The 22,658-nt window shown below is 38.8% G+C and overlaps 2 protein-coding genes across 4 annotated transcripts in view; one reads left to right on the forward strand and one right to left on the reverse strand.

The window, feature by feature from the left end:
• The window catches only part of ITGB3BP (integrin subunit beta 3 binding protein), a 34,767-nt gene extending 33,733 nt beyond the window's left edge, over positions 1–1,034 (reverse strand). Inside the window, exon 1 of the mRNA XM_059822111.1 lies at positions 1,006–1,034. Coding sequence (XP_059678094.1) covers positions 1,006–1,010 — 5 coding nt within the window. The 5' untranslated portion in view covers positions 1,011–1,034. The remainder of the gene's footprint in view (positions 1–1,005) is intronic.
• Positions 1,035–1,603: 569 nt separating this feature from the next.
• Positions 1,604–22,658, forward strand: part of EFCAB7 (EF-hand calcium binding domain 7) — a 30,585-nt gene continuing 9,530 nt past the window's right edge. Inside the window, exons 1-9 of one of the 3 annotated variants that reach the window (XM_059821875.1) lie at positions 1,604–1,636; positions 3,327–3,360; positions 3,930–4,117; positions 8,248–8,459; positions 10,969–11,055; positions 11,904–12,099; positions 13,183–13,307; positions 19,868–20,009; positions 22,058–22,167. In XM_059821875.1, the coding sequence (XP_059677858.1) occupies positions 3,931–4,117; positions 8,248–8,459; positions 10,969–11,055; positions 11,904–12,099; positions 13,183–13,307; positions 19,868–20,009; positions 22,058–22,167 (1,059 nt within the window). In that variant the 5' untranslated portion in view covers positions 1,604–1,636; positions 3,327–3,360; position 3,930. Of the gene's footprint in view, positions 1,637–3,326; positions 3,365–3,929; positions 4,118–8,247; positions 8,460–10,968; positions 11,056–11,903; positions 12,100–13,182; positions 13,308–19,867; positions 20,010–22,057; positions 22,168–22,658 lie in introns of those variants that run through there. The other 2 variants (XM_059821877.1, XM_059821876.1) reach the window with 2 other exon arrangements.

Below are 22,658 nucleotides of genomic sequence, written 5' to 3' on the forward strand. Positions count from 1 at the left end.
AGGGGTCAAGAGAAAGACTGGCAGAATTTGGAACCTATGTTAGCTTTAACATAAGTTATCTTTGAAATCGCATAAGGAGCTGTCAGCTGGGACAATGTCCCAAGCCTATATACAGCCAGTATGTGTCTTATGGCCTCACCTTACTGCTGTTGAAGTTAGCACCAACCTACACATTTTCTTTATTGCTCTTCAGAAGCCGACAATTAGCAAAGATACACAAGAATAGCATCAGACTTACATGACTATTGCTTGATAAATTGCAAAGAATAGAGATAGGAACAGGATTTATTCCCGTTGGGGACAACATGAAGAGATACAGCCTGACGGAAAATGGGACACGGAACCTGTCACGCCCTTATCACCGCAGGCCTGTCATACCTTCCCACAGCAGCCTGCGGCACAAAACCCAGGTGTCACACCCAGCACAACCCAGCCATGACATGGCTCCTGTCCCTCTTCCACCCCCTACCACACAGCCTCACAGGCTTTATCCGTGGGGTCCGCAGAGATAAACAAACTCCCCCTCGGCTGGGGAAGCCGGGAGCAGACATGTAACATACAGAAAGCATTACCCATGCCAGTGGGCACCACGCACCCAAACCCCGTCGGATAAGGCTCTGCCCCAAGGAGCCACCATCTTAAATGTTTCCCGGTCCCATCCAACAACTGGAAGACCGAGCTAGAAACAAAACCCGCCCTTCCCCACACAACGACGTGCTCCTCCCCTCTCCGGGATAACCCGAGGAGCACATTTTTCCTCAGGGAACAAGCTCGCCGCCGTATAGGAAGCCCGCAGCCCGCCGGGAGAAGCGCTCCGCCTCACAGCGTCCCACACCGGCCCTCGCTCCAGCGGCCGCCCGCCCCTCTCCGCTCCGCTCCGCCGGCTCCCGGCGCGCCCTCAGGGGCCGCCCCGCTGCGGAGAGGCGCGGCCGCCAGCGGGGAAGAGGCGGAGAGCGGCGCCTAAGGCCGAGTTCACCCGCTCCACCGCCCGTGCCCGATACCTACGACATTGCGGCGCCTGCAGCCGCTCCCGCCGCCTTTGCAGATCTCCCGCCTCGCTCCGCCGCCGTGCACCGGCCAAACGCCGCCGGCTGGAAACGGCGCTGAGAGGGCGGGACGCGGCCCCGGCAGGGCGGGCCGAGGGCGGCGGAGGCGGCGGGCCGGGGCGGGGGAGCCGGGGCCCGTCAGGCCTGCGGGGCGGGGGCCGGCTGGTCGGGCCCCGCTCGCCCCGCGCTCTGTGCTGTGCGACGGTGGGAGCCGGGCTGGTGGCGGGCTCTGCCCTGGGGAAGGTTTGTGCGAGGCAGCTCGGGCGGGAGGTGCGTGTGGCCAAACGCGGCCCCTCAGGGCTGCTGGGGACGCCCGGAGAGTTGATTCCCCTCTGCCGGGCTGGGGGAAGGGGATTGTCGTGTCTTCTGGGCGAGGGTGGACGGTAAATTTCGCCCGAGAAGACCCCTGCGCCCACCGGAGAGGTAGGTAATGAGAATCATGTGGTAAAAGAGTTTTTCCTCGTTTCAGGTGAGCACGGCCTGAGCGCTTGGGCTCGGAAGCTTAAGAAGCAGCAGCACGAAGCTTCCCAGCTGGTGTGCGTTTGCTGTGGACGGAGGTGAACCTCGGCCTCGGGCCTGCGGCGGGGAAGGTCAGTCTTGCCACGAAGGGGTATGACTTAATTCCTGTTTGGAAGACAGTTTTTGTTTGTTAGAATCATAGCATCTAAAATTGAAAGCAATAGTTAGGCTGTGTCGTCCTCCCACCTCAGCCAAGGCCGGATTGCTCCCCTCCGTCTATTTTGTCTAAAGCGTCATTTGTCCAGTAAAAATTTAACAATCTAAGCCATGGGGCTGCTGGCTGTTGCTATTGCTCACTGGATTTCTGAGCAATGTATCGGCAGCACTTCTTGGCAGAACTGTGGCCCACGTAAGAAATATCTCAGTAATGGGGAGTCTAAGGGGTATAAACGAGAGTTCACATTTTATAAACTAGTTACTGGAAAATTAACATTTATTCTTCTTTTCCTCCTTGACTTTAACCCACTTCCATTTTGTGTGTGTAACACTGGTGCTTAATTATAGTGACACCCGTTTGCAGTAACCAGACTGTATCACAGTGTCCCTATGGGGTCCTTCTGATGCCAGTGTAATATTAAAGTGTCAGGCAGGCGGTCTGTGTATTATAAATAGGGTACTTCATCCATGATAAGCGATTATTATCTTTCTTTCCCAAGTGTAAAAGACCTATATAACTCAACAAGGTGCGAGTGATTTAGGCCTCCCGAGTAAAAATCCAATGAGTCCTGAAGGGGACCCTATGATGTCGTTGTCTTGTTGCTGAACTTGAGATATTCAATTTATTATACTGGAATATATTTTCTGAAGTCAACATTGGGTAAAATAATATGAGAGGCTGTTAGACCAACAGTACAACACGATTTAGTGTCCCTCTGTGATGGCCTTCTAAAAACCTTAATCACCCTTGGTAAAAGCAGAAAGCTGCTGTTAAAGTTTACTGGCCATTGGTGAGCAAACAGTATTAGTTACTGCTCTGAATCATTTTAATAATGTAGAAAAAATGCATTTTGTATTTTTTTCCATTTGTTTACAATTATATGGGTAGCATTCTTGTACTTAAAAGGCCTAAGTTGTGCAAAGTTTTATGCACATTCTTAGCTTCAGACTTATTTATTTCTATTAATTATATTTAGATAACTCTTAAAAGTAGAATTGTGTGCTTAAGGTCACATACTTGAAGGACTAAGGGTTACAATTTTGACCAGTTTTACTATTAGCCATATGTTTTATTGAGTTACAACTGTAAAAACAGAAACCAAAAGCCCGTTCTGGTATGGGTTGGCACCAGGAAAAAACATGTAATCAATTTAATAATTATTATATCACTTTTTTAACACTGGATGTTATATGGTGTTTATGACATTGCTGAAGCTGTGTAAAGCTACCCAGTTTTCCAGGTAAATCAGTCTTGGAAATATGAAAGTCAACTTTTGAGTGAGGGAGGAAATCCTGACAGATATGCAGTTCAATATAAACACGCTCACATGTAGTTGTCACTGGAGGACAAAGGGGGCTTTTATTCTGCTGTTCACACCAAGAAATATAATAGAGAATCTGACATGACACGAGTCAGTTGTGATCATGCTCTCTCCAATGAGATAAGCGCTGCATCCATTCTTGATAATATTGACTTTGTTATTGTTTGGTGAAAAAGTCCTTTAAATAATTCTGTGCCTCTCACACCTGCGGGCATGTTTACATTGGCTTTTTTTTTTTTTCCCCTAAAAACACTCCACCCTTGCTACTGCTGGTGAACTGTAGCAACAATGAGAGTGGCACTTGGAGCAAAACAGTGGTAGGTATGGTATGTTCATTAATTTACCATTGTGATAAATCACGCTAGGCATAGAGAGCGGTAGTAAAGCCATCAAAGCCAGCAACTGTGCTTCTGTACAAATTCTCCCAGTGTTGCTGTCATTAGGAGAATTTAGCTAACGTGGCAAGAGTAGAAATTCTGGTGGAAATATGTAGTAAGGACAAGTCCTCGTGGTTTATTTCTAAACATGGATAGCAGTGGTTTATATCACAGATAACTTGAAAATTTGTTTTTATTCTTTCAAGTAACATGATTATATAATTATTGTGATATAAAATAAATAAAATACAATAAAATGAAACTTTTCACTGCCAATAAAGAATAAATTGTGAATAATAAGTAGAGCTCAAGCTATTTTTGTTTGTGGATGTCATGGTGCTTACCTACAAGCGTAGATGAGTATTCCCATCCCAGATTTAGAGAATGGAAAACATATGACCTAGATGTTAGGATAATTTGTGCTAGTCTGTATTTCAGAGGACAAAGCAGAGGTGTTATTAAACAGGCAGGACAGTAACAAATTCTAACTGTAATTGTATTCTTCACAGAATGGCCAGCAGTCCTGAGAATAATGCATCCCTCTCCGTTCAGAAAGTGACACGCTCAGAAACTTCCCAAGCAAAGAAGTCCCAGCATGCAGAAGAAGCAATCTTTTACATGAACTGCCGAGCAGCTTATCTAACTGTTTTAAAAAGCAGTTTAGAAAATATTAAATCAAAAGAACAACTCAGTTTAGGTAAGGATTAGATATTTTTCCTTGTAACTATTGTGTGTGATGATTACAGTGGGTAGTTTACAACCAGAAGTCAGCAATTCAGTAGTGAGAGTATCCCAATGCATAAACTCAGTAACTGTTTTAAGGAATTTATAGCAGTTTTAGATAGGGTTCAGATTTCAAGTGTTGGCTGTATCTTTGAAGACATTTTCATCGTTCACCTGTTATTAAATATGTGACATAATGATTTTTCAAAGTTTATAGAAACTACCATTCCCCAAAGTTTTTAATTTTCCTCAAATCCTTAATCCTTGTTGGTAGGTGTTGGTTGACTCATGGAAGTGGAAATAGTATACAGAGCTTTTAATCTGTAATTCACCAGTATGAATGGGCAAAAGTCAATACCAGCTGACAGCTTACAGGGGACCTAAGTGAGTTGTTTAACAACACCAAATTTGATGGTAGCGTTGTTGCTTACTTGAGGTGGGCCTAGGCACTGCTTTTTGATTGTGACATTTCTGCAATAAATTCTTCCCTGACAAATGATTAATTGAGTTGGTCTCAGTTCAGTTTCTAGTGGGCAGTTGCCCTGGCACAGAAAAACACCATGAAAGCAGGCATTAATTGGCACAGAGGTTTGCAGACTCATAGGAGAGGCTGCTAGTGGAGGTATGGATATGGTAACTTACTCCTAAAGATAGTCTCATAGATCGGTTCTAAGCCACTTTGAGTAATATGTGAAAATACTGCCTTGCCTCTACCAAATTTATGTGATCAAATGGACAGTTTCAGACATTGGTGTTTCATAAGAATTCTTACTCTTATTTTCTTTAAACTCCTACTGAATTACAGTGGTCCCATAGACTAAAATTAAAAGTTTTCATGTTTTCATCCATATTATATTTGTGTGTAAGTGGTATTGCTGTCAGCAGTACAACAGGAAAAAAGTATCTCTGAATGCTTCAACTGTACTAAATGAAGGCATTAGTAGATACTGAAAGCTGTGGAGCTTAACAACATTTGTTTTGAAAACCTGTGGAATTTCAGAGTTCCTTGCATGGAATTATTAGGGAAGTTACAAAAGTTTACCTGAAAAATGGTAGCTAGGGCTGTGCATTGGAAATCTTATATCTTGGTGACCGAGTAAGATAAGGAAGGAGTAAGATAAGACTGAGTAATAACCTGTTTCAGTTGTGAGATAGGTTTCACAATCCCAGATAAAATTTCTCAAGCAAATATCAGCTTTGCTATCTCTTAGAGTGTAAGATGTGTACTATGTCTTACCATGTTTAGTTTTGGTTGGTTTTCTTTTTTCTTTCTTAGAGCATTTTTGTCCTTTTGTGAAAAAGTTTATGTGTGGTTATATGTAATAGCATGGGATTGCGTTAGGGAGCCCATGAAAGTGTCTTTCAGTCTTATTTTCTACCTGGAGTTACGTGATGTGAAAATCTTAGCCTGCTTTATTGGCAAAAATGTTTCCAGCTCACGTGGTTGACAAAGAAAGCATGAGAACATAGACCTTCAGTTAAAGAGAAGCAAAATGTATCATTAAAGAAGTAATGATTTTTATTTTGTGGGTTTTAGGGCACAGCTCAGAGTGCCCTTGGGATTGGTGGTAGTACAGGTAGCTTTCTCAAGTCCTCCTCATAGATTATGATGCCAGTAAAAGGTATGTGTATTATGGCATTGCAGTTTGTAATAAAAAACCCAAGCAACAGCTAAAGGCAAAAACATGCTAAGCTATCAAATAATTTAGTTATGTCTTAATTCTAGTGACCGTTTTTTTTTTTTTTGCATATATGAGGAAATATTTCTCGCTAATGGCTGTATTGCCCATGCCTAAAATACGTGAGGTCTCCACATGGAAACCACCACTACAAAAGCTGAGTGTACTTCTCTGATGTGCTTATTGTTGTAGCTTCTTTCCCTATACCAGTACGTGAAATTCTATCCATTAGCAAGCACATTCTTTCAGCATGTGACTTAGTGTTATCCAGGCTTTCTCAGCTGTAATAAAAGTGCCTTTATAACATCCTAATGATAGTTTTGGATAATCTGGATTTTAAGATAAGAGTGGTGTGAACAAATGTCATCTCTTATATATATGCTTTGGCTTTCATCTCTATCCATATGCCACTTTGCTACATAGCAAGTGTTTGGTGTTTTGGTTTCAAGGTCAACTGAGAAAGGGCAATTAGTTGCTCAGGCTCCCAGTCTTTTCAGAGATACTTAAGAACTTGTTTTAAAATTTGTAAGCAGTGAGAGTTACTATAGACTTATATTGCAACTTAAGTAAATTCTGGCATTTATCAAATGAGTGATGCTAGTGTTTAAGCATCTCTTGCTACGTGATGTTTGGCTAATATTCTAAACTGTAAAATATTCACTTAAAGATTGGTCCTGCGAAATTTTATTCGTAGAAGTTTTGCTTACTCGCAGATAGTAGCTTCATTTCCTGTGGTGTATATTACTTAAGGTATTTAGCAGAATCAGTCCGTAAAGAAGTATAAATAAAAGGTGAAGTCTAACTGAACTTTCAAAACTATAGACTTGGAAGGCATGTAGGGTATGGCAAGTGCTGATCTCCCAGGATATACAAAAATACAGAATTGTCATATATTTGAAGGATACTCTGTTAAATGTAAGTGAATACTGTGCTATATTGACATTCCAGGGAACTCGGCTATCCACGTAAACAAATACACAGAGTAACTGCCCTTCCTTGGCTGACCTTGACATTGAAATCCTTAAACAATTGCTATGTTCCCAAGCATTGCATGGATAAAGATGTAAGCTTTGCTGTATTCTCCTGACTCCGCTCGTAGAGGTGGCAGGGCAGAAATCTTTATTTAGTCCTTAGCATTCAATCGGAGATTAGCAACAAAGGTGTCTGGTTTTGTTTGTTTTTATGGTGATGCAGTTGCCTACTGAGAATTGTAATGATGCCACCACCCCGTTTCACAGATGCTACTGAACTGCTCTCAGACGGTATAGACTTGGTCAGTTGGCTAAAAAACAAACTGCCAGCCTAGGTAAAGATGAAGGCTTTTTTTGCATTTCCCTAAAAAACTTGATTATTGGGGGGATATAAAAGCGTATCTCCAGTTTCAGGTAGACTGTGCACTAGAATTTAATTTTAGTTTAACCTAATGCCTTCTTCACACTGGAAACTGATGAAAGGATGTTTTCAGTAAAGACTTTTCAGAGGCTAACTAGATCTGGCAAATTCATTTTGAAGAATGTCAGGTGTAGGTGGGACTGGCTGCACGTATGGTATTGGCTGTTGGCCTTTGTAATGTATGTCTGTTGGTATCATATTTCCTTTACATTTGAAATTCACGTTGCATGATTTGAATTGGTAAGTTCAAGTGTATAGATGTGACAGAAAAGATTGTTTAAGGTAAATTCTACCCTAGATCTCAGTTCTTTGCAAGGTAAATGGAATGACTTATGTAGATCTCAGTAGAAACAGGATCGAATAATGTACAAGCTTACAAATAATAGGTTCTTGATATTAAGCCAGGGGACACAGACACTGGGCCGAATTTTACACCTGTCACTTGAGGAGACTGTCTTTGAATTCATGGATAATTTACTTAATTAATGATTTGAACCTGTTAACTTTATTTAATGGAGACATCCCATTGAGTTTAGTAGAACAGTGCACATGAGTGAGTAGAAGCTTTAAGCAAAATATAGCCTGTGATATTTTTGTGTTACAGAAAGTCACAGACTGCTCTCTGGTTTCTTCCTTTTTCTGTAGAATAAAGTGGGAGTGATCTCAGCAGTGCAGCATATGTCATCTCTGTGCTGGATCATAGTTCGTGAGGGATGATCTAGGATGCCAGGCACTGCCTGTTTCATGACTCCTTTCAAAAGAATATGCGACTCAGCTCCTCTGCCCCTCAGGCTTCTTGAACCTCTCTGGTATGAACCACAGAATTCAAGGCCAGCGAAGGTCACAGTCTGTATCAGTAGAGTACAGGACTGAGACTATAAGCAAAACTGTCCTTCAGACCTGCTTTTCCCTTGGATTGATTGGGCTTAAAAAAAAAAAAAGTCTGAACATGGAAAGTGATTAAAGGATGTTTTGAGAAAACTTCTTTACTGACAGCTGGAATATATCGTTAATATTGTGTTTTATTGTTCAGTACTTCAACAGGCTGGAAGAAATCCATCTCAGAAGACAGTTAATAAATATTGGACTTCACAAACGACTACACTGAATTTTGATGATTTTTGTACTATTTTAAAAAAAGAAAAACCAGCTACAAAAACTGAACTGCTTGAAGCATTTGGAAAAATAGACACAGATAACACTGGATATATTTTACATGATGAACTTCATAAAATTCTTACAATGGTAAGTATCAGTAGAAACGTAATTATCCATCTTTAAACATCAATAGATGTTTAAACATCTATTAATGTTTAAACATTTAAACATCAATTTTGGAAATCAGACTGTAAAACTATTCTGAATGTGTAAACACATATTCCTGATCAACAGAATCAATAACTGTTTCATGATTTCCCCCCCCCCAATTCTAGGTCTGATTTTCTGTGGTTATCTGATCTTTCTTCCATTTTTTTCCCCTTGCAGTCTTGCAGTTGATAGCCTGTCTGTCCCTTTCAGCAGTTGTGCCTTGAAGGTGGAAGCTGGCAGAAAAAAATATTTTTCATACTTTCACAGAGTGCTTTGTTGAAACCCTATCTATACTGCAGTGGAGCAACAGAAAAGGAAGCACACATCTCCCCCTTGGTTCAGTTAGCACAAATCCCTCTGTTCTCTACAGAGCCCCTCTGCAGCCCTTTGGGACTATGAACCTTTACCAAGAGAATTAATGACATACCTTTGCTGTTCTCCCCTCCCAAGTTGTTGTCTATGTATGTTTAGATACGAAGTTATAAAATAAAATTTTTATGTTATGCATAAAATATTAAGGTCAGTACTTTAGTTTTATCACAGGTATGATGTTCTGTCATGCCAGTGACTTCACTGGATCTTATAGTTAGTTCGTTGGGGTCTTAAAATAAACTCTGCTAGAGTAAGTCAATACTTGGGTTAGAGATTATTCATTATCAACCCAAAGCATGCAAATGGTATAAGGCTTACCTGTACATGTCATTAATATGGATTAAAATAAGGACATTAAAAAATATCTGGAACTTTTTATTTAGCTGCTGAATTGCCACCATATTTTTATGTTTCATTGTATAATCTGAAAGGATAGAAAAGAATTTTTTTAAAATAGGAGCTGAGATTTTTACTATATGAGATTGTAAGAGATGGAACTTGAAAGAAAACATTAGCAAGGGTATGTTAGAATGACGAGTGTTGACAAGACTAAAATCCAGATCCTCTGAGCAAAGCAAGCAAACAAAACCCCTGAAACAGAACAGTCTTCCAAGTTGGTGTAGAGCTGATGCTCTGACTTTAAACTACGTAGATGTACATCACAGATGATTACAATGATTTTCTTTCTCTGTTATGTCAGGTTTTTTTGCTCTGTACAGCCAAAAAAATCACCTTCATTGTAAAAGCCAATCATCTTGCACAGCACAAACACTAGGGAGCAGTAACAATTAAAAATGGACTAGTAGTAGAATTCTAGTAGAGTGCTCAAAAATGAGAATAAAACAATTTTAAGGAAATGTAGAGGAGAGCAAACTGGGACAGAAGGAACAAACAATTTACATACTATATTTGTTGTGGTTGACCCAAAAAACCAAAATTATTTGTTTACTTCAAACATTGTGGCAGAACCTTCAATCCTCATTCTGCATGAATGAAAAGATAGAGTGGCAATGGTAAGGAAATATTCTTTATATAACGAAAGATAGAAATAACAGATGTTGAGTGCTACTGTGGTTACACCATGAAGAGCTATAAACTCTGTATTGTTACATAAAGTCGGGGCATTGCTTCACGTAGACCCAGACTGAAGAACTTCCTAGGTGTGTTTGCAGTAGCAACTGGTGCTGTTCAAAGAGGGGAGGATCAGGATTTGATTTGTTGCAATCCACTATGGCTCTGCAACCATATGTCCACATCACATGTTTACCAACAATAGAGTTCGCACTAGTTTTCAGTTCCAAGTTTACACCATGCATCTATAGCTGAGAAGTGATGTGAAGTAGATTTCTATACAGCAATCATATATTGCTCTGTTATTGCTAACAGCCCTGTGAATCTGTGTAGAGGAAATTGCTGGAGGACCTTGTGGAAGACATGCATTCTTCCTGAGAGATGAACCTTGTGTCCACATTGCAAGTGGGGCACTCGAGATGGTATTCTGACATGCAACTTCAGACTTGGCTCTGAAAGGAGACACATTGCTGTGGCTTCACACTAATGATTCCAAGTAGAGATAGGTGCAAGGCAAATTCATGCCTGGAATAACCCTTCTAGTGAACTAAATTGCAGATGTAGACTGGCCCGCTGTAGGTGTAATAGGATAGCTCAAGTAAATAAGTGAAACTAGCGATTATGAATTTAGCTTTTGGTTGTTAGCATGCTACAGTATAAGTAAGAATGACTGAGAGCTGAGATTCCCCAGTTTTTGGAAGACTTTCTGAAACTGATGTAAGTATCATTCACTATAGGTTTCCAGAAGACACCACAAAATTGCATAAACAGATGCAATTCATCTGTTTAGTATTTAGTAGCGTTGTAGGGACGTAATTTTTTATGACGTTGACCTCTATTTTGATTATTCAAATCAAAATCCATTTAAATCTATTGCGAGATAAGATTCCCTGAAAGGATATTAAAAGAATATTTCTCTGTGTTTTTATTAAATGTGTGCCGTAGGTGAACAGCATTCTTGATCAGGAACCCAAACTGAGTTGTTTGGTTTTTTTTATTGCAGAGAGGTGAAAAAATGACTCAGGATGAAGTGAGTGCCATTATTAAACAAGCTGATTTTAACTGCAGTGGCAAACTTGACTACAACAAGGTATGGCAAACAGAGTGGTATTATTTGTTCTTATGTTATTGGTTTGATGTTATTGACAGTATTAGCATTATCAAATACAACACATGCCACCTCCACGTGTTGGTCTGTTGATGACCTTACCCCAGCCCCCCTCAACTGCCTACGTACTGGAACATGGACTGGTATGTATTTTTGTTTCACTCCCTTTATCTGGCTACGATCCTTGAAAAGGTCACTTGCTGCAAGTGAATTTAATGTATTAGGCAGAGCCTAATAGTAAGCATGAAGCCTAACAGCATGTGTGAAGGTAAGAGTTAAAGGAATGGCAGGATAAAGACGCCAATTGACAGCAAGCTTTGTTGCTATGTCTGTGACATTTCATAGTTTCTTGTGTGGGGGACATTATTGTATACGTTGACCATCTAATTTTCAAGATGCAACATCTTAACCAGGTTTTTTTGACATCAAGTCTAAGCAATGACTAAGTTTTGAACTGAATAAACAGTCTACAAAGATTTGTACATAAATATAGTTTCCTAGGAGAAAAACAGCTCTCTATTAAGGATCCTATGTTTAAAAAAAAAAAATCAGTCTTCAAATATCTAGAAAGAAATATAAATAACCTCTTGGGTTGAAAGTCGCTCTTAATTTTTATTCAATATTTGGACCTCCTTGTTGAATCATGGCTCCATTTTACTGTGTCACTTGAGTGGTCGCTCTGATTCATGAAAATGAAAATTAATATTGTGCTTTAAGAGAAAATGCATTACATCTATTGACCTGTCCATTCCTTACTAATGTTACATTTTAATCCTTAAAACTGTAAGAAGGAATGCTTCACTTAACAGATTACTTTTCTTTATCTAAAGTTTTGTGACTTCTACATGACAGTCAGCGAGCAGTGCTGCAAGACTGCACGAGAGAAACTGGAAGTTGATAGTCGATTGAGGCAACAGCAGTTTGGAAGTCAAGCTGAAACTTCCTCTGAAGGGATCACACTGCCAGTATCAAAACCATCACCAAGAGTCTCGAGGAAAACTGACTGCAAGCTTGCATCAACAAAAGGTATTTATATTTCGTACTGGGAGTTTTCATTTTGTTGGAGATCATGCTCTGGGTCAATGAAGAGTTGAGTATTTGTTTAATTTTTCTCAGATTAGTGAGGATGTTATCGACTAATATTAATTTCTACTGTGGCAATCGCATAAATGTCTCAGTAGAATATCTGACCCCCATGTTCAAATGGACTTTGGCTGCATCTATGATCTGAAGCTCTCAGATTCTTAAGGGTGAATTTCATTGACTCTCATGTGACACAGTCCAGAGGGAAGAGAGAAAATGAATGCTCAGAAATTGCAACATAGGCAAGTTATTTCCTTCACAAATCAGAGATGAAACCTTAAACATTTATCAATAAGCAGCCTGTTTGTTTCAATTATTAAGGCCACTTTTCAAGCACAATCAATGTGAGAGTTTAATGTTCTTCTGAAGTTACAAAGGTACTTAAAAACCTTCCCAAACTGGAAAAAGACCACAGGCTAACAGACTGCAAAAGTACCACGTATGAAATATTTGCATTTGTATGTAGTGTGCGCTGTTTAAGTTGCTTCAATTCTAGGCAATACTGAAGAGGTGCAAAGATGACAGAACAGTGAGGAAGACTAAATTTATGTAGCTAAATCAACAATTGTATCGGCAGAGTTGCCCCCACATAAGGAACCAGAAAGTAAAGGCGTGGAAGTAATTACGTTGGGCAGCTGTGCATAAGTGATGTGCTATCTGGCAGGGAAACTACATTGTTCTGGAAAGAAATAACTTTAAATTAGAAGCAGGTCAAACCTATCCACTTAGGACAGCTTTACCTTGATTCCAAGGTAAATGGAATCATGCGGTAACAATTTCTTGTCCTTCAGGCAGATTTGGATTCCAAGGTTCTGCCATTCACCTGGGATGTACAGTCAGGGAAGTAAAGATGTTTGGCTAATGAATTATTAAATGTTATATAATTATAAGGCAAGTCAGCTTATCTGACTGAAGCTCTTGTCATCCAGTTTTTCTCTGTGTGCCTATAAATGTAAGGCTTTATGATAAACAGCACTAGGATTAGCCTGAAATAATGTAATTGTAACTAAATATCTATGTTCATAGGTGAGAGCAGAACTCCTTCAAGACCCTCATCAGCTCAAAGTTGCAAAGCATCCATTTCTACCACTATCAGCATGGGTGCCAGTAGCAACAGAAACACAAAGCTAATTGAGCCAGACACAATGAAGGTATCACGTAAGCTAGACCTATTGAAATTACGCTGTTTTCCTCTAGGCACATATGTTATTGCATTTTAAATAAGAAACCATTTTTCTCTGATTTTTAGCTTATGTTTTATTAATAGTTTGTCAAGGGCAACTATAAACTAGTGAGAGGTTTCTTGATACGTATTATTATTAACATTTTTATATACTGTTGGTTTTGCTGACATCTAGTTATTGAAAATAATTTTTCAGGTGTGAAGGTTTAATAGAACAAAGTGTGTTTTTTATAAATGAAACCACTGTTGGATAAAACATTTAATGACTTTTTGAGAAATTTAAAATTTAATAATTTATTAGGTTGGTGAGAACTTTAAATGCTTAAGTAGTCTGAAAGATTGTGCATCATAAACCTTTATATGAAAGATAATTGGAAATAAATAACAGATCTGTAAGCATATTCAGTTTGTTGGGCATTAATTTGTAAATATATGCTGTAGCCTGAAAATATTGATTTTTAGTTAGACTAATATGTTCTATCAGTACTTTCTTTTAAATAAATCACTCATTCAATATAAATTCCTGTGGGAGAAAGACAACAAAGTCACTTTGCTAAGTCAATATTTGTAGAGTGTTAATATTGATCTTTTTCCTTTGTTTTCCCTTTCTTGACTGAACCTTTACTAGTTTTCTTTCAACAGAAAATAATAGCTGTAGAAATATAAAACATTAACTGGAAACTGCTAGGTTACATTAAAAATGTGCACCTTGAGACTCCTGTATAAAAGGGAAAAAATGGTTATGACCACATAGTATAACTGCTGCTAGAAAACTGAACTGATTGTTCTCATGAGTTACATTTTTGTTTCAAATAACAACTCTGTATTTGTTATTGAACTCTGAAGTCCTTTATATCTTCGACATTGCTATACCGTGACATTTGTTCTATATTAAAATTTAAAAACATAATCTCAAAGGAATTTTTTGCAGTCTGTTTAGGTATCTGGACCTCCATGCAATTTAACCTGCAATTTCACCTTGTTCAAACATGATATGTAGTATATAAAACCATTGCAGAGTTTCCCAATATTGGATTCCTCTTTCTTTGTACAAGCCTGTAAGAACCGACTGAAAAAAAGCAGCTGCAGATATCGATTACTATTGATTAGCATCATATAAAAACTGAAATCAATCAACAGATGTGAAAAGGTGTAAGCAGAACTACTTTTTTTTTTTTAACCCTAACTATTAAGGGCACAATACAATTTTTGTCAAAATCAATGTATAAATACACAGTGATTCATCATGCTAGATCAGAATCTAACACCCAAAAATTCTTCTTAATCTTATATTCAGAATTCTTGGGTTTTTTTTCCCTGCAGTTCACCTGTCTTTTTGGGACAGTAACAAAATATTGCTGTCGTGAAGTTGGACCAATGCTAACTTTACATTTCTGACAGAAGAAAACATTGGAAGTCAAAACATGGTGAATGTCTAAATTAAAAAATGCTTAGAAGACATGGAATGCATTCATAGTACATTCTTCCATGTGTTTTCTTTTTGTCAGTGGAGTTTTGTGACATGTTCAAAGCCATGTAAATAACTTTGGGGAGAAGAAAATAGACAGTTACACAAGTGCTACAGATGCGCATAAACAACGTGCTGACTTGATGGACTTCAACTGTAGCTGAATCACAATTAATTAAAAGATGGCTAATGGAGATCTTAAATTTCTGCAAAATATTCTTTGTGTCAGTTTTAGTCAAGATTGAAAGACATTAACAAAAACAAAAAAAAGAAAGCGGTGTATCATGTTCTAGAATCTTCTGTCTGCATTGGGTAGCTAAATTATCCTTGCTAAGGATTCTCACCTTTGCATTCTGCTCTACTGAAGTCAGTGAAAGACCTCTACACACCGTGGGTAGCAAAAGAAATACCTGAGAAAAGTCTTCTTCCTGAAAGAAACAGCTGTATGCTCCCACTCGTATCAGTGAGGTAGCCTCATGCAATTGAACTAGCAAGACTTTTTCTGTGCGTATGGAACAGGTTTTGTACAAGACAAAGCGTTGAACTGAAGTTCTTTGCTTTAATCGTAGGAACAAATCCTCTCACAAATATTGCTTTTTATTTCGAATTATGCATGAGTGTGTAATAGCAGTAGAATGCATTATTTGGGCAGTGACCAGTACTGGCAGCGACAAGTAGTCCCTAACTTTTCTTTATGATTAACAATTTTAATACAAACCTTTCCCACTATGTTAGCTATTACTTGACAACTTTTGTTACGCATTGAAGTGACATACTAAAATCAAAACAGAAAAATCATCTTCTAGCTTCCCAAGTTTACATACTTGTTTGTAATTTGACATGGATAATTTAAAGAATATAGCACCACCTTATGCTCTTAGCAAGAATAACAGTTCAGTATTTGATTCCTAAAGCATTGTCAAACTTTTGCTTACTGTTGCTCACATCTTAACCTGCACGTTGTTCCTTGACATGTTTTTCCCTGCTTACTTGGATTGTTTGATGTCCCTGTTGTAACAACATCTGTCTGAATGCAACACTGCAAAAAAGGTAGTCTTTCGTTGGAAGGCTGGATCGATGGGCTGAAGCCAATTGTATGAGGTTCAACAAGGCCAAGTGCCGGGTCCTGCACTTGGGTCACAACAACCCCACGCAATGCTACAGGCTTGGGGATGAGTGGCTGGAAAGCTGCCCGGCAGAAAAGGACCTGGGGGTGTTGGTCGACAGCTGGCTGAAGATGAGCTGGCAGTGTGCCCAGGTGGCCAAGAAGGCCAACGGCATCCTGGCCTGTATCAGAAATGGTGTGGCCAGCACGAGTAGGGAGGTGATCGTGCCCCTGTACTCGGCGCTGGTGAGGCCGCACCTCGAATACTGTGTTCAGTGTTGGGCCCCTCACTACAAGAAGGACCTTGAGGTGCTGGAGCGTGTCCAGAGAAGGGCGACGGAGCTGGTGAGGGGTCTGGAGCACAAGTCTGATGAGGAGCGGCTGAGGGAGCTGGGGTTGTTCAGTCTGGAACAGTCTCCTCTGGAAGAGGAGGCTGAGGGGAGACCTTATCGCTCTCTACAACTGCCTGAAAGGGGGTTGTGGTGAGGTGGGTGTTGGTCTCTTCTCCCAAGTGACAAGTGACAGGACAAGAGGAGATGGCCTCGAGTTGCGCCGGGGAGGTTCAGGCTGGATATTAGGAGAAATGTCTTTCCTGAGAGAGTGGTGAAGCACTGGAAGAGGCTGCCCAGGGAGGTGGTGGGAATCACCATCGCTGGAGGTATTTACAAGACGTGTGGATGAGGCACTTAGGAACATGGTTTAGTGGTGGACTTAGCAGTGTTAGGTTTACGGTTGGACTTGATGATCTTATGGGTCTTTTCCAACCTAAACGATTCGATGATTCTATGAAATAACAGCTAGAAAAATGGAAAGTAAACAAACAGGACAAAGCTACTCTCCATGGACTAACCGTGAGATGATGGTTTGAGGACCACTGCCATAGTGAGAAAGGGGGAATAGGGCATGGTTAGAGTAATTTTTGTACATGAAAATTGTCACGGTATCTTTTTGAATAGTTATAGCACATTTGGACTGCTGTTTAAACTTTTATTATGCACTTTTACATCTCAAAGAACAGCCATGTTGCTTCACTAGCAGACCTTTTGACTTCGATCTTTTTGAAATGTCATTAATTTTTCAAACAGTTTTGTAAGGTATTAAGCTTTGAGACTAGGTGAGGTAACAACCAGCTATCTCAGCTGTGTCAAGTTTTACGGAAAAATCTCAACTTAGTGCATATGGACTTTAGACGAAGTTAGGAGTCATGCAAGTACTGGAATAAACAGTTTACTGACTAGAATGATTTAACAGATTAAACTACATATTTGAATTCTAGCACTGATTTATGTTGACTCTAATATTAGTGTCAACTCCCATTAGCCACTTGTGTGACTGAGAGAACCCTATCTGTTGCTCGACATTTAACCGTCACCATTAAGTCCCAGTAATTTTTGTCTCTGTTCACTTTGCTAATTATTCTTTGAGATTAGATCCCTTTTGCTTATCCCGTCACTAGAAATCTAGTCTCATGGATAAAGATCAGTATAAAATTCTTAGGTGGGCTTCTTAATGAGGTCTATACCACTACACAAAAGGTGGCCAGGGACTGATCTCTGACTCTGGACCAGATATCATAGGCAGCTTCACATCCACCCTCTCAGGCAGATTGTGTCCCCTTGAAATGGCACTTGGCTTGCTTTTTTTCCTAGAACTTATGTGGTAGTGTTGTGGGTTTAAGAAATTGTATTTTCCAGTGCCATTCATAATCTTATGTCTCTTCATCCCAACCACGAATACATGTTACGAGCTGTGGGGTAGGTCATGGCATGGAATGCGCAAGGTTGTAAAACCTGATGGGATGATGTTGACTGTGTCAGTCACAGAAAGCCAAATCGAGTGCAGTTACATGCATATTTCTTTTTGAAAGTGGTGCCTGAAGTGAAAAATCCTTTGAACTGTGTACACATTTTCTTGAAGAGTTCTAGTTGTAGACATCTGAAACAGAGCCATGGAATGAGCTAACAGCTAAACTGTATGGGTGATAGGGTGTTGAACGCTTCACCTTGCTTCTTACTGTCTTTTATTTCGCAGTGTGGATGTAGCTGGTGAGATGAGACCATTGCTCCTCTAACAGCATGCTGTTCCCTCTGCATCTCTGAGGGCAGAGAAGATACTTTTCCTCAAAGGTCCCAGATCCAACGTTATTTTAACTGGAAAAGATTATGGGATACTATGGGAGGGCAGGAACTTGGATATTAGTTTCCATCAGGGATTGGATGTCCCACTTTCTTTTAGATAGCTTAATTGGTCTTTGTCTTTTTGATAGGCTGTGCTCTGAGGAAGTGTGTTTACTTTTAAAGTCTCTCATAAGTTTCTTAGCAAAGTCTTAATTTTCTTTAAAAATCCCAAGCCTCCCAAGAACAGCACAAAGTGAGTTGCAAAGTTTAAGTACAAATACTATATAAGTACTCCATATTGTCAGCTGTATGCAAACATAATTAGCGGAATTTGACATCTAAAATGGATACGGTGCATTATGCTACCGGAACTATTGGGGTACTGAGGCTGAAATAATTGTTGCTTTTAGATCAACATCTTGGATAGGACAGGGTAGTCTTGCCATAATAATAAGTAATTTAAGATAGTTTCCAGGTATGTAAAATTTGGAATTCTCAGTATTTATCTACATTGATGTTTTGAGGATGATATATTTTTATTCCTTTAGTGTGAAGATTCTTTTCATAGCTAAGTTTGTGCTATTTGGGTGAAACTGATAAAATAAGAGTGATTCAGAGGCAGAAAATGGAGTGAGAGATAGTATTAGATTCTGCAGTCTTTCTATGCCAACGCAGGTGGTGAGTTTGCTCAAAGTACACCTTCCTCTTTGTTTTGACTAATCTATAAAAAGTTCTTAAAGCACCAAGGAGTATAGTGAAGATGAACCTGGTAATGTTTGAATGAGAAATGTTTAGTATAGAGGAGTTGATCCTGCTCCCACAGAAATCAGTGGCAAAACTGTGGCAGAGGACTGAAGGCTCTTAAATCTGTGAGTTCCTGAGTAATCTATATTCTTAAGAAACGTAGAGTTCTGAATAGAGAAATCTAAATTTAGGAGCAGAGCTGCATGTAGTACCAAGTGTGTTACTTGGCGTCCTGCGTGTACGTACACTAGTAAAGTCCAGTTCTTGCCTGACACCTTTAGGTCATCGACTGTAAAGTACCATCAACTGAGTGTGAATGTATTGTAATGAGAACTGGTTCTCTAAGAGGAGAAATGAAATGTAGCACTCAAATTGAGAATGTCTTCAGTTCCTCAAGGCATACACTATGTCTATAAGGACTTTATTTTTCTTTGGCTAAAGAAGTATCTTTCAAACGATATTTGAAATTGAAAATTGCGACCTGCTGTTAAAAAAAAATAAAATTGGGGCATGTAGCTGTTCTAGCATCTTGGCAAAATCACGGCTTTTCTAGGAACCATATTATTCACAAATACAGCAGTTTTCAGTTTATGTCTTTCCCATAGCTTTGACAGAAGTCAAGAACAACCACTTAATTTGACCAGTACTTGTGTTTGTGATGTGTCTGAGCAAATAACTCCTTATTGTTCAGCTAATCAATTATGTTCTTTGCTTGATTGGCCTGATGGAACAAATGTAGGAAAATTCCAGCCTTTCAGTGGTAAATCACACAGTTCAGAGAATTTCATGAGTTCAGTTTGATTCTTCATGGCAATTCAAATTTCATCTCAACTATTTGAGCCTTGGGGTAATCTGTATGTTTTTCAAGCATTTTCACAAGTGAAGCAATGTTACTAACTGCTCTGCAAAAACTGACTGTAAAAAGGCCTATTTAAGAAAATTAATTTTAAAAAAACGGAGTAGAGGATCAGTGCTGTATCTTGTCGTGTATTTTATTCAGGATTTTTTAAATCATCAAATTAATATGTTTCAGAGAAGGCACTTTTATCTTGATCAAAGATCAAGGCAACATCTAATATTCGTTTGATTTTCAGGAATGGCAATGTGCACAATCCAAAGGATGCTTCTACTTAGAAGAAGATGGTGAAATTATTAGTCACAAGTACAAGTTGCACTTACCTCAAAGGTCTACAGTATGCATTACCATCAAGCCTTTAAACATTCGTCAGGTAGAAGGTAAGTGTATTTGTATTTCTTCAGAGAATTTTCCTCTATAAAAAATGTTTTCTCTTCTACCTATACATCTCTCCCTTTCTCACTTGCAGTACTTTGCAATATTGCGATATAGCAATACTTTTCTCTGTTGATTAGAGTCCTATTAAAAATATAACTTAACTTGTCACACCATATTTTCTGCTTAGTCATTTTGTGCTCACTGCCTGGGCAGTGAAAATCTGCTAAGTCATCTAAGACATCTTTCTCCCTTTAGTCAGCCAACCTCTTAGATTATTTTTGGCCATGGATTTGTGAAGTTTCTTATTACAAAATTCAAACGTTAGCACTGTTTGCAGTATCTCTCTTTAAGGTGTTAATGTACTTTGTGGGAAACAACAATACAAAACTTAGTGAATACTGTATTCTCCACCTCAGATACTTCTGAAAATACTTAAAATAGATTATGGCTTTTTATGGCAGTATGGTATCTTGATGTTTTGATTATGAATCTTGTCTGAGGGATTTATAGCTTACTTTGCCCATTTTAATTTTCATCTTAAAGGAGTGAAGCCCAGCATTAGAACCACCTGAGATTAGACAGCCTTTGTGCTCTTCTTTCCAAATGCTATTGGCTTTGTTCTCTCCAGTGATTTACCAAGGAGCTTTATCTAGTTGCTATGTTGAAATTATTTTTTCCTCAAGTAGAGTATTTCCTCTTCAATCCTGTGAAACAGGAGCCATTAGATCCCAAAGATGTTTTAGAGTCATCTGGACTGGCTGTTGTGCTACGGGTTGGTAATTGATTCTGATTGAGGTTGGTAACAAAAACTTCACTGCAAATAATTGACAGAAAGTAGTCATTTTCCAATTACTACCTTGCTGAAATGGGAAGCTGATCAACAGACTGCTAATGGTGAGGAAACACGGTCTGATACTAACAGCTTTGAGTAACAATGCCTCAGTGTTCTGCTCATAACTTTTCTTTTTCCACGTGGCACCCTCTTAAACTGTGTTCTAGAATAGTTCTGCTGCAGGATTGTCCAGACATTCTGTGAAACCAAACGGGTACTTGTCTTTTGTGTTAAAAAAAAAAAAAAAAAAATTAAAAAAAAAAATCTACTTTTGCACAACATTATTGTCCTGTATATAGAAATATCTTTGTGTTTTGGTGTGAAGAGAAAGACATAATACTGGTATGTAAGGAAAGGATTCATGTTAGCAGAGCAATTGCCTTTTTATGAGAAATCAAAAATATCTGCAAATTTTTAACAACATTGTGTGGTGTGTAACCACTCTGTAGTATTCTTGCCTCCTAACTGTAGAAGAACTAAGCCCTGCATTCATTGTTTTGCTGTGGTCTGATTAACTTGAAGACCACTTAATAGCTTACTGATTGATTGCCCTCAGGAACTGAGCAGCTACAAGAAATCAAAGAGATTCAGACGTCATGTATTCAACGGATGTAAGACCAGGCCTCCGTTCCAATCCAACCCAAGACAAACAAATTGTACATGATCAGACAAACAAGTCATACATGATGCCATGTAGGGGGAGCTTGTTATTTAAATCTTAAAAATGATTGAAACTTACACTTCTGAGATTTACATCTTCTGGTATCCCTAGCTTTTGCACATAATCTGGGTTTCCAGTCAAGATGAGTTTAACTATATTTTACAGAATATCAGAAGAGAATATGATATAATTTTGCTAACGTCTTTAATTGCAAGTATCTAGGAGCCTTAGTATAAAGAAAAGTAATAAATAATATTGTACTAATGGTAGAAAACAATGAAAATAGCTTCTTTAACTACCAAAGGTTTTAATAGTAGAACTACTAATAGTAATCATTATGTGTAAGACAATCACAAGACTTGTAACAATTTATCTGATAGGTCTAAATAGGAATAAAATCCCAATAGCATATAATGATTTTTTTTTCTAATCTTACATTAATAGGGATTAATATGATAAATATCATAAATATCATGGAAATATCTACTTTGGGATTCAAAGAAAACCAATTTTGTGCCATTATTAAGCATTTGTGTTGGGAATGCTTTTTCTTTTAGGAAAATCTTGTCATTGGTTGTCAGTGGATACAGCTTTGTATATTCTGAAGGAAAAGGAAACCCAAGAAAATCTACAGCTTGTGAGCTTTACTGAACAACAAAACAAAGAGGTTCAATATTTTTGTTGTATTCCTATTTTAATTGTTATGTCTTTAGTGTATGTGTTAACGCTGCATGGGTGAGTTCCCATGTGTTTGGAAGGAATTAAAATTGTACCTAATCAGACTAGCGGAGAGAAGAAACACTTGTTCTGTGCATGTTCCCTTTCAAAATTGACAGAACTTATGCAAGGTAAGATGTAATCTTGTGTTAGTTATACCCTTTGGATGGGCTGAATTGCAAGCCACTTGTATAGAAGTTTAATGAAATTCCTGTGAGGACCATATTATCATGTGGTGTGTTGGCAAGCATTGCTGAGTTGCTGGTTATCTGTACAGATACTCTGTGGAAACTCACTTGTATTCCTGCACCTTCAAAAACAAAAGTTCAAACGTAAAATGTGCTAAAATTCCCTTTAATTTTCTTTCTCCTTGCCATATATTTGATTTTGAACTTCATAGTGCACAGAATATTCTTATCCTATGGCAGAAATAAGGGAGGA

Source organism: Gavia stellata, chromosome 10, assembly GCF_030936135.1.
Source record: "Gavia stellata isolate bGavSte3 chromosome 10, bGavSte3.hap2, whole genome shotgun sequence".
NCBI lineage: Eukaryota > Metazoa > Chordata > Aves > Gaviiformes > Gaviidae > Gavia > Gavia stellata.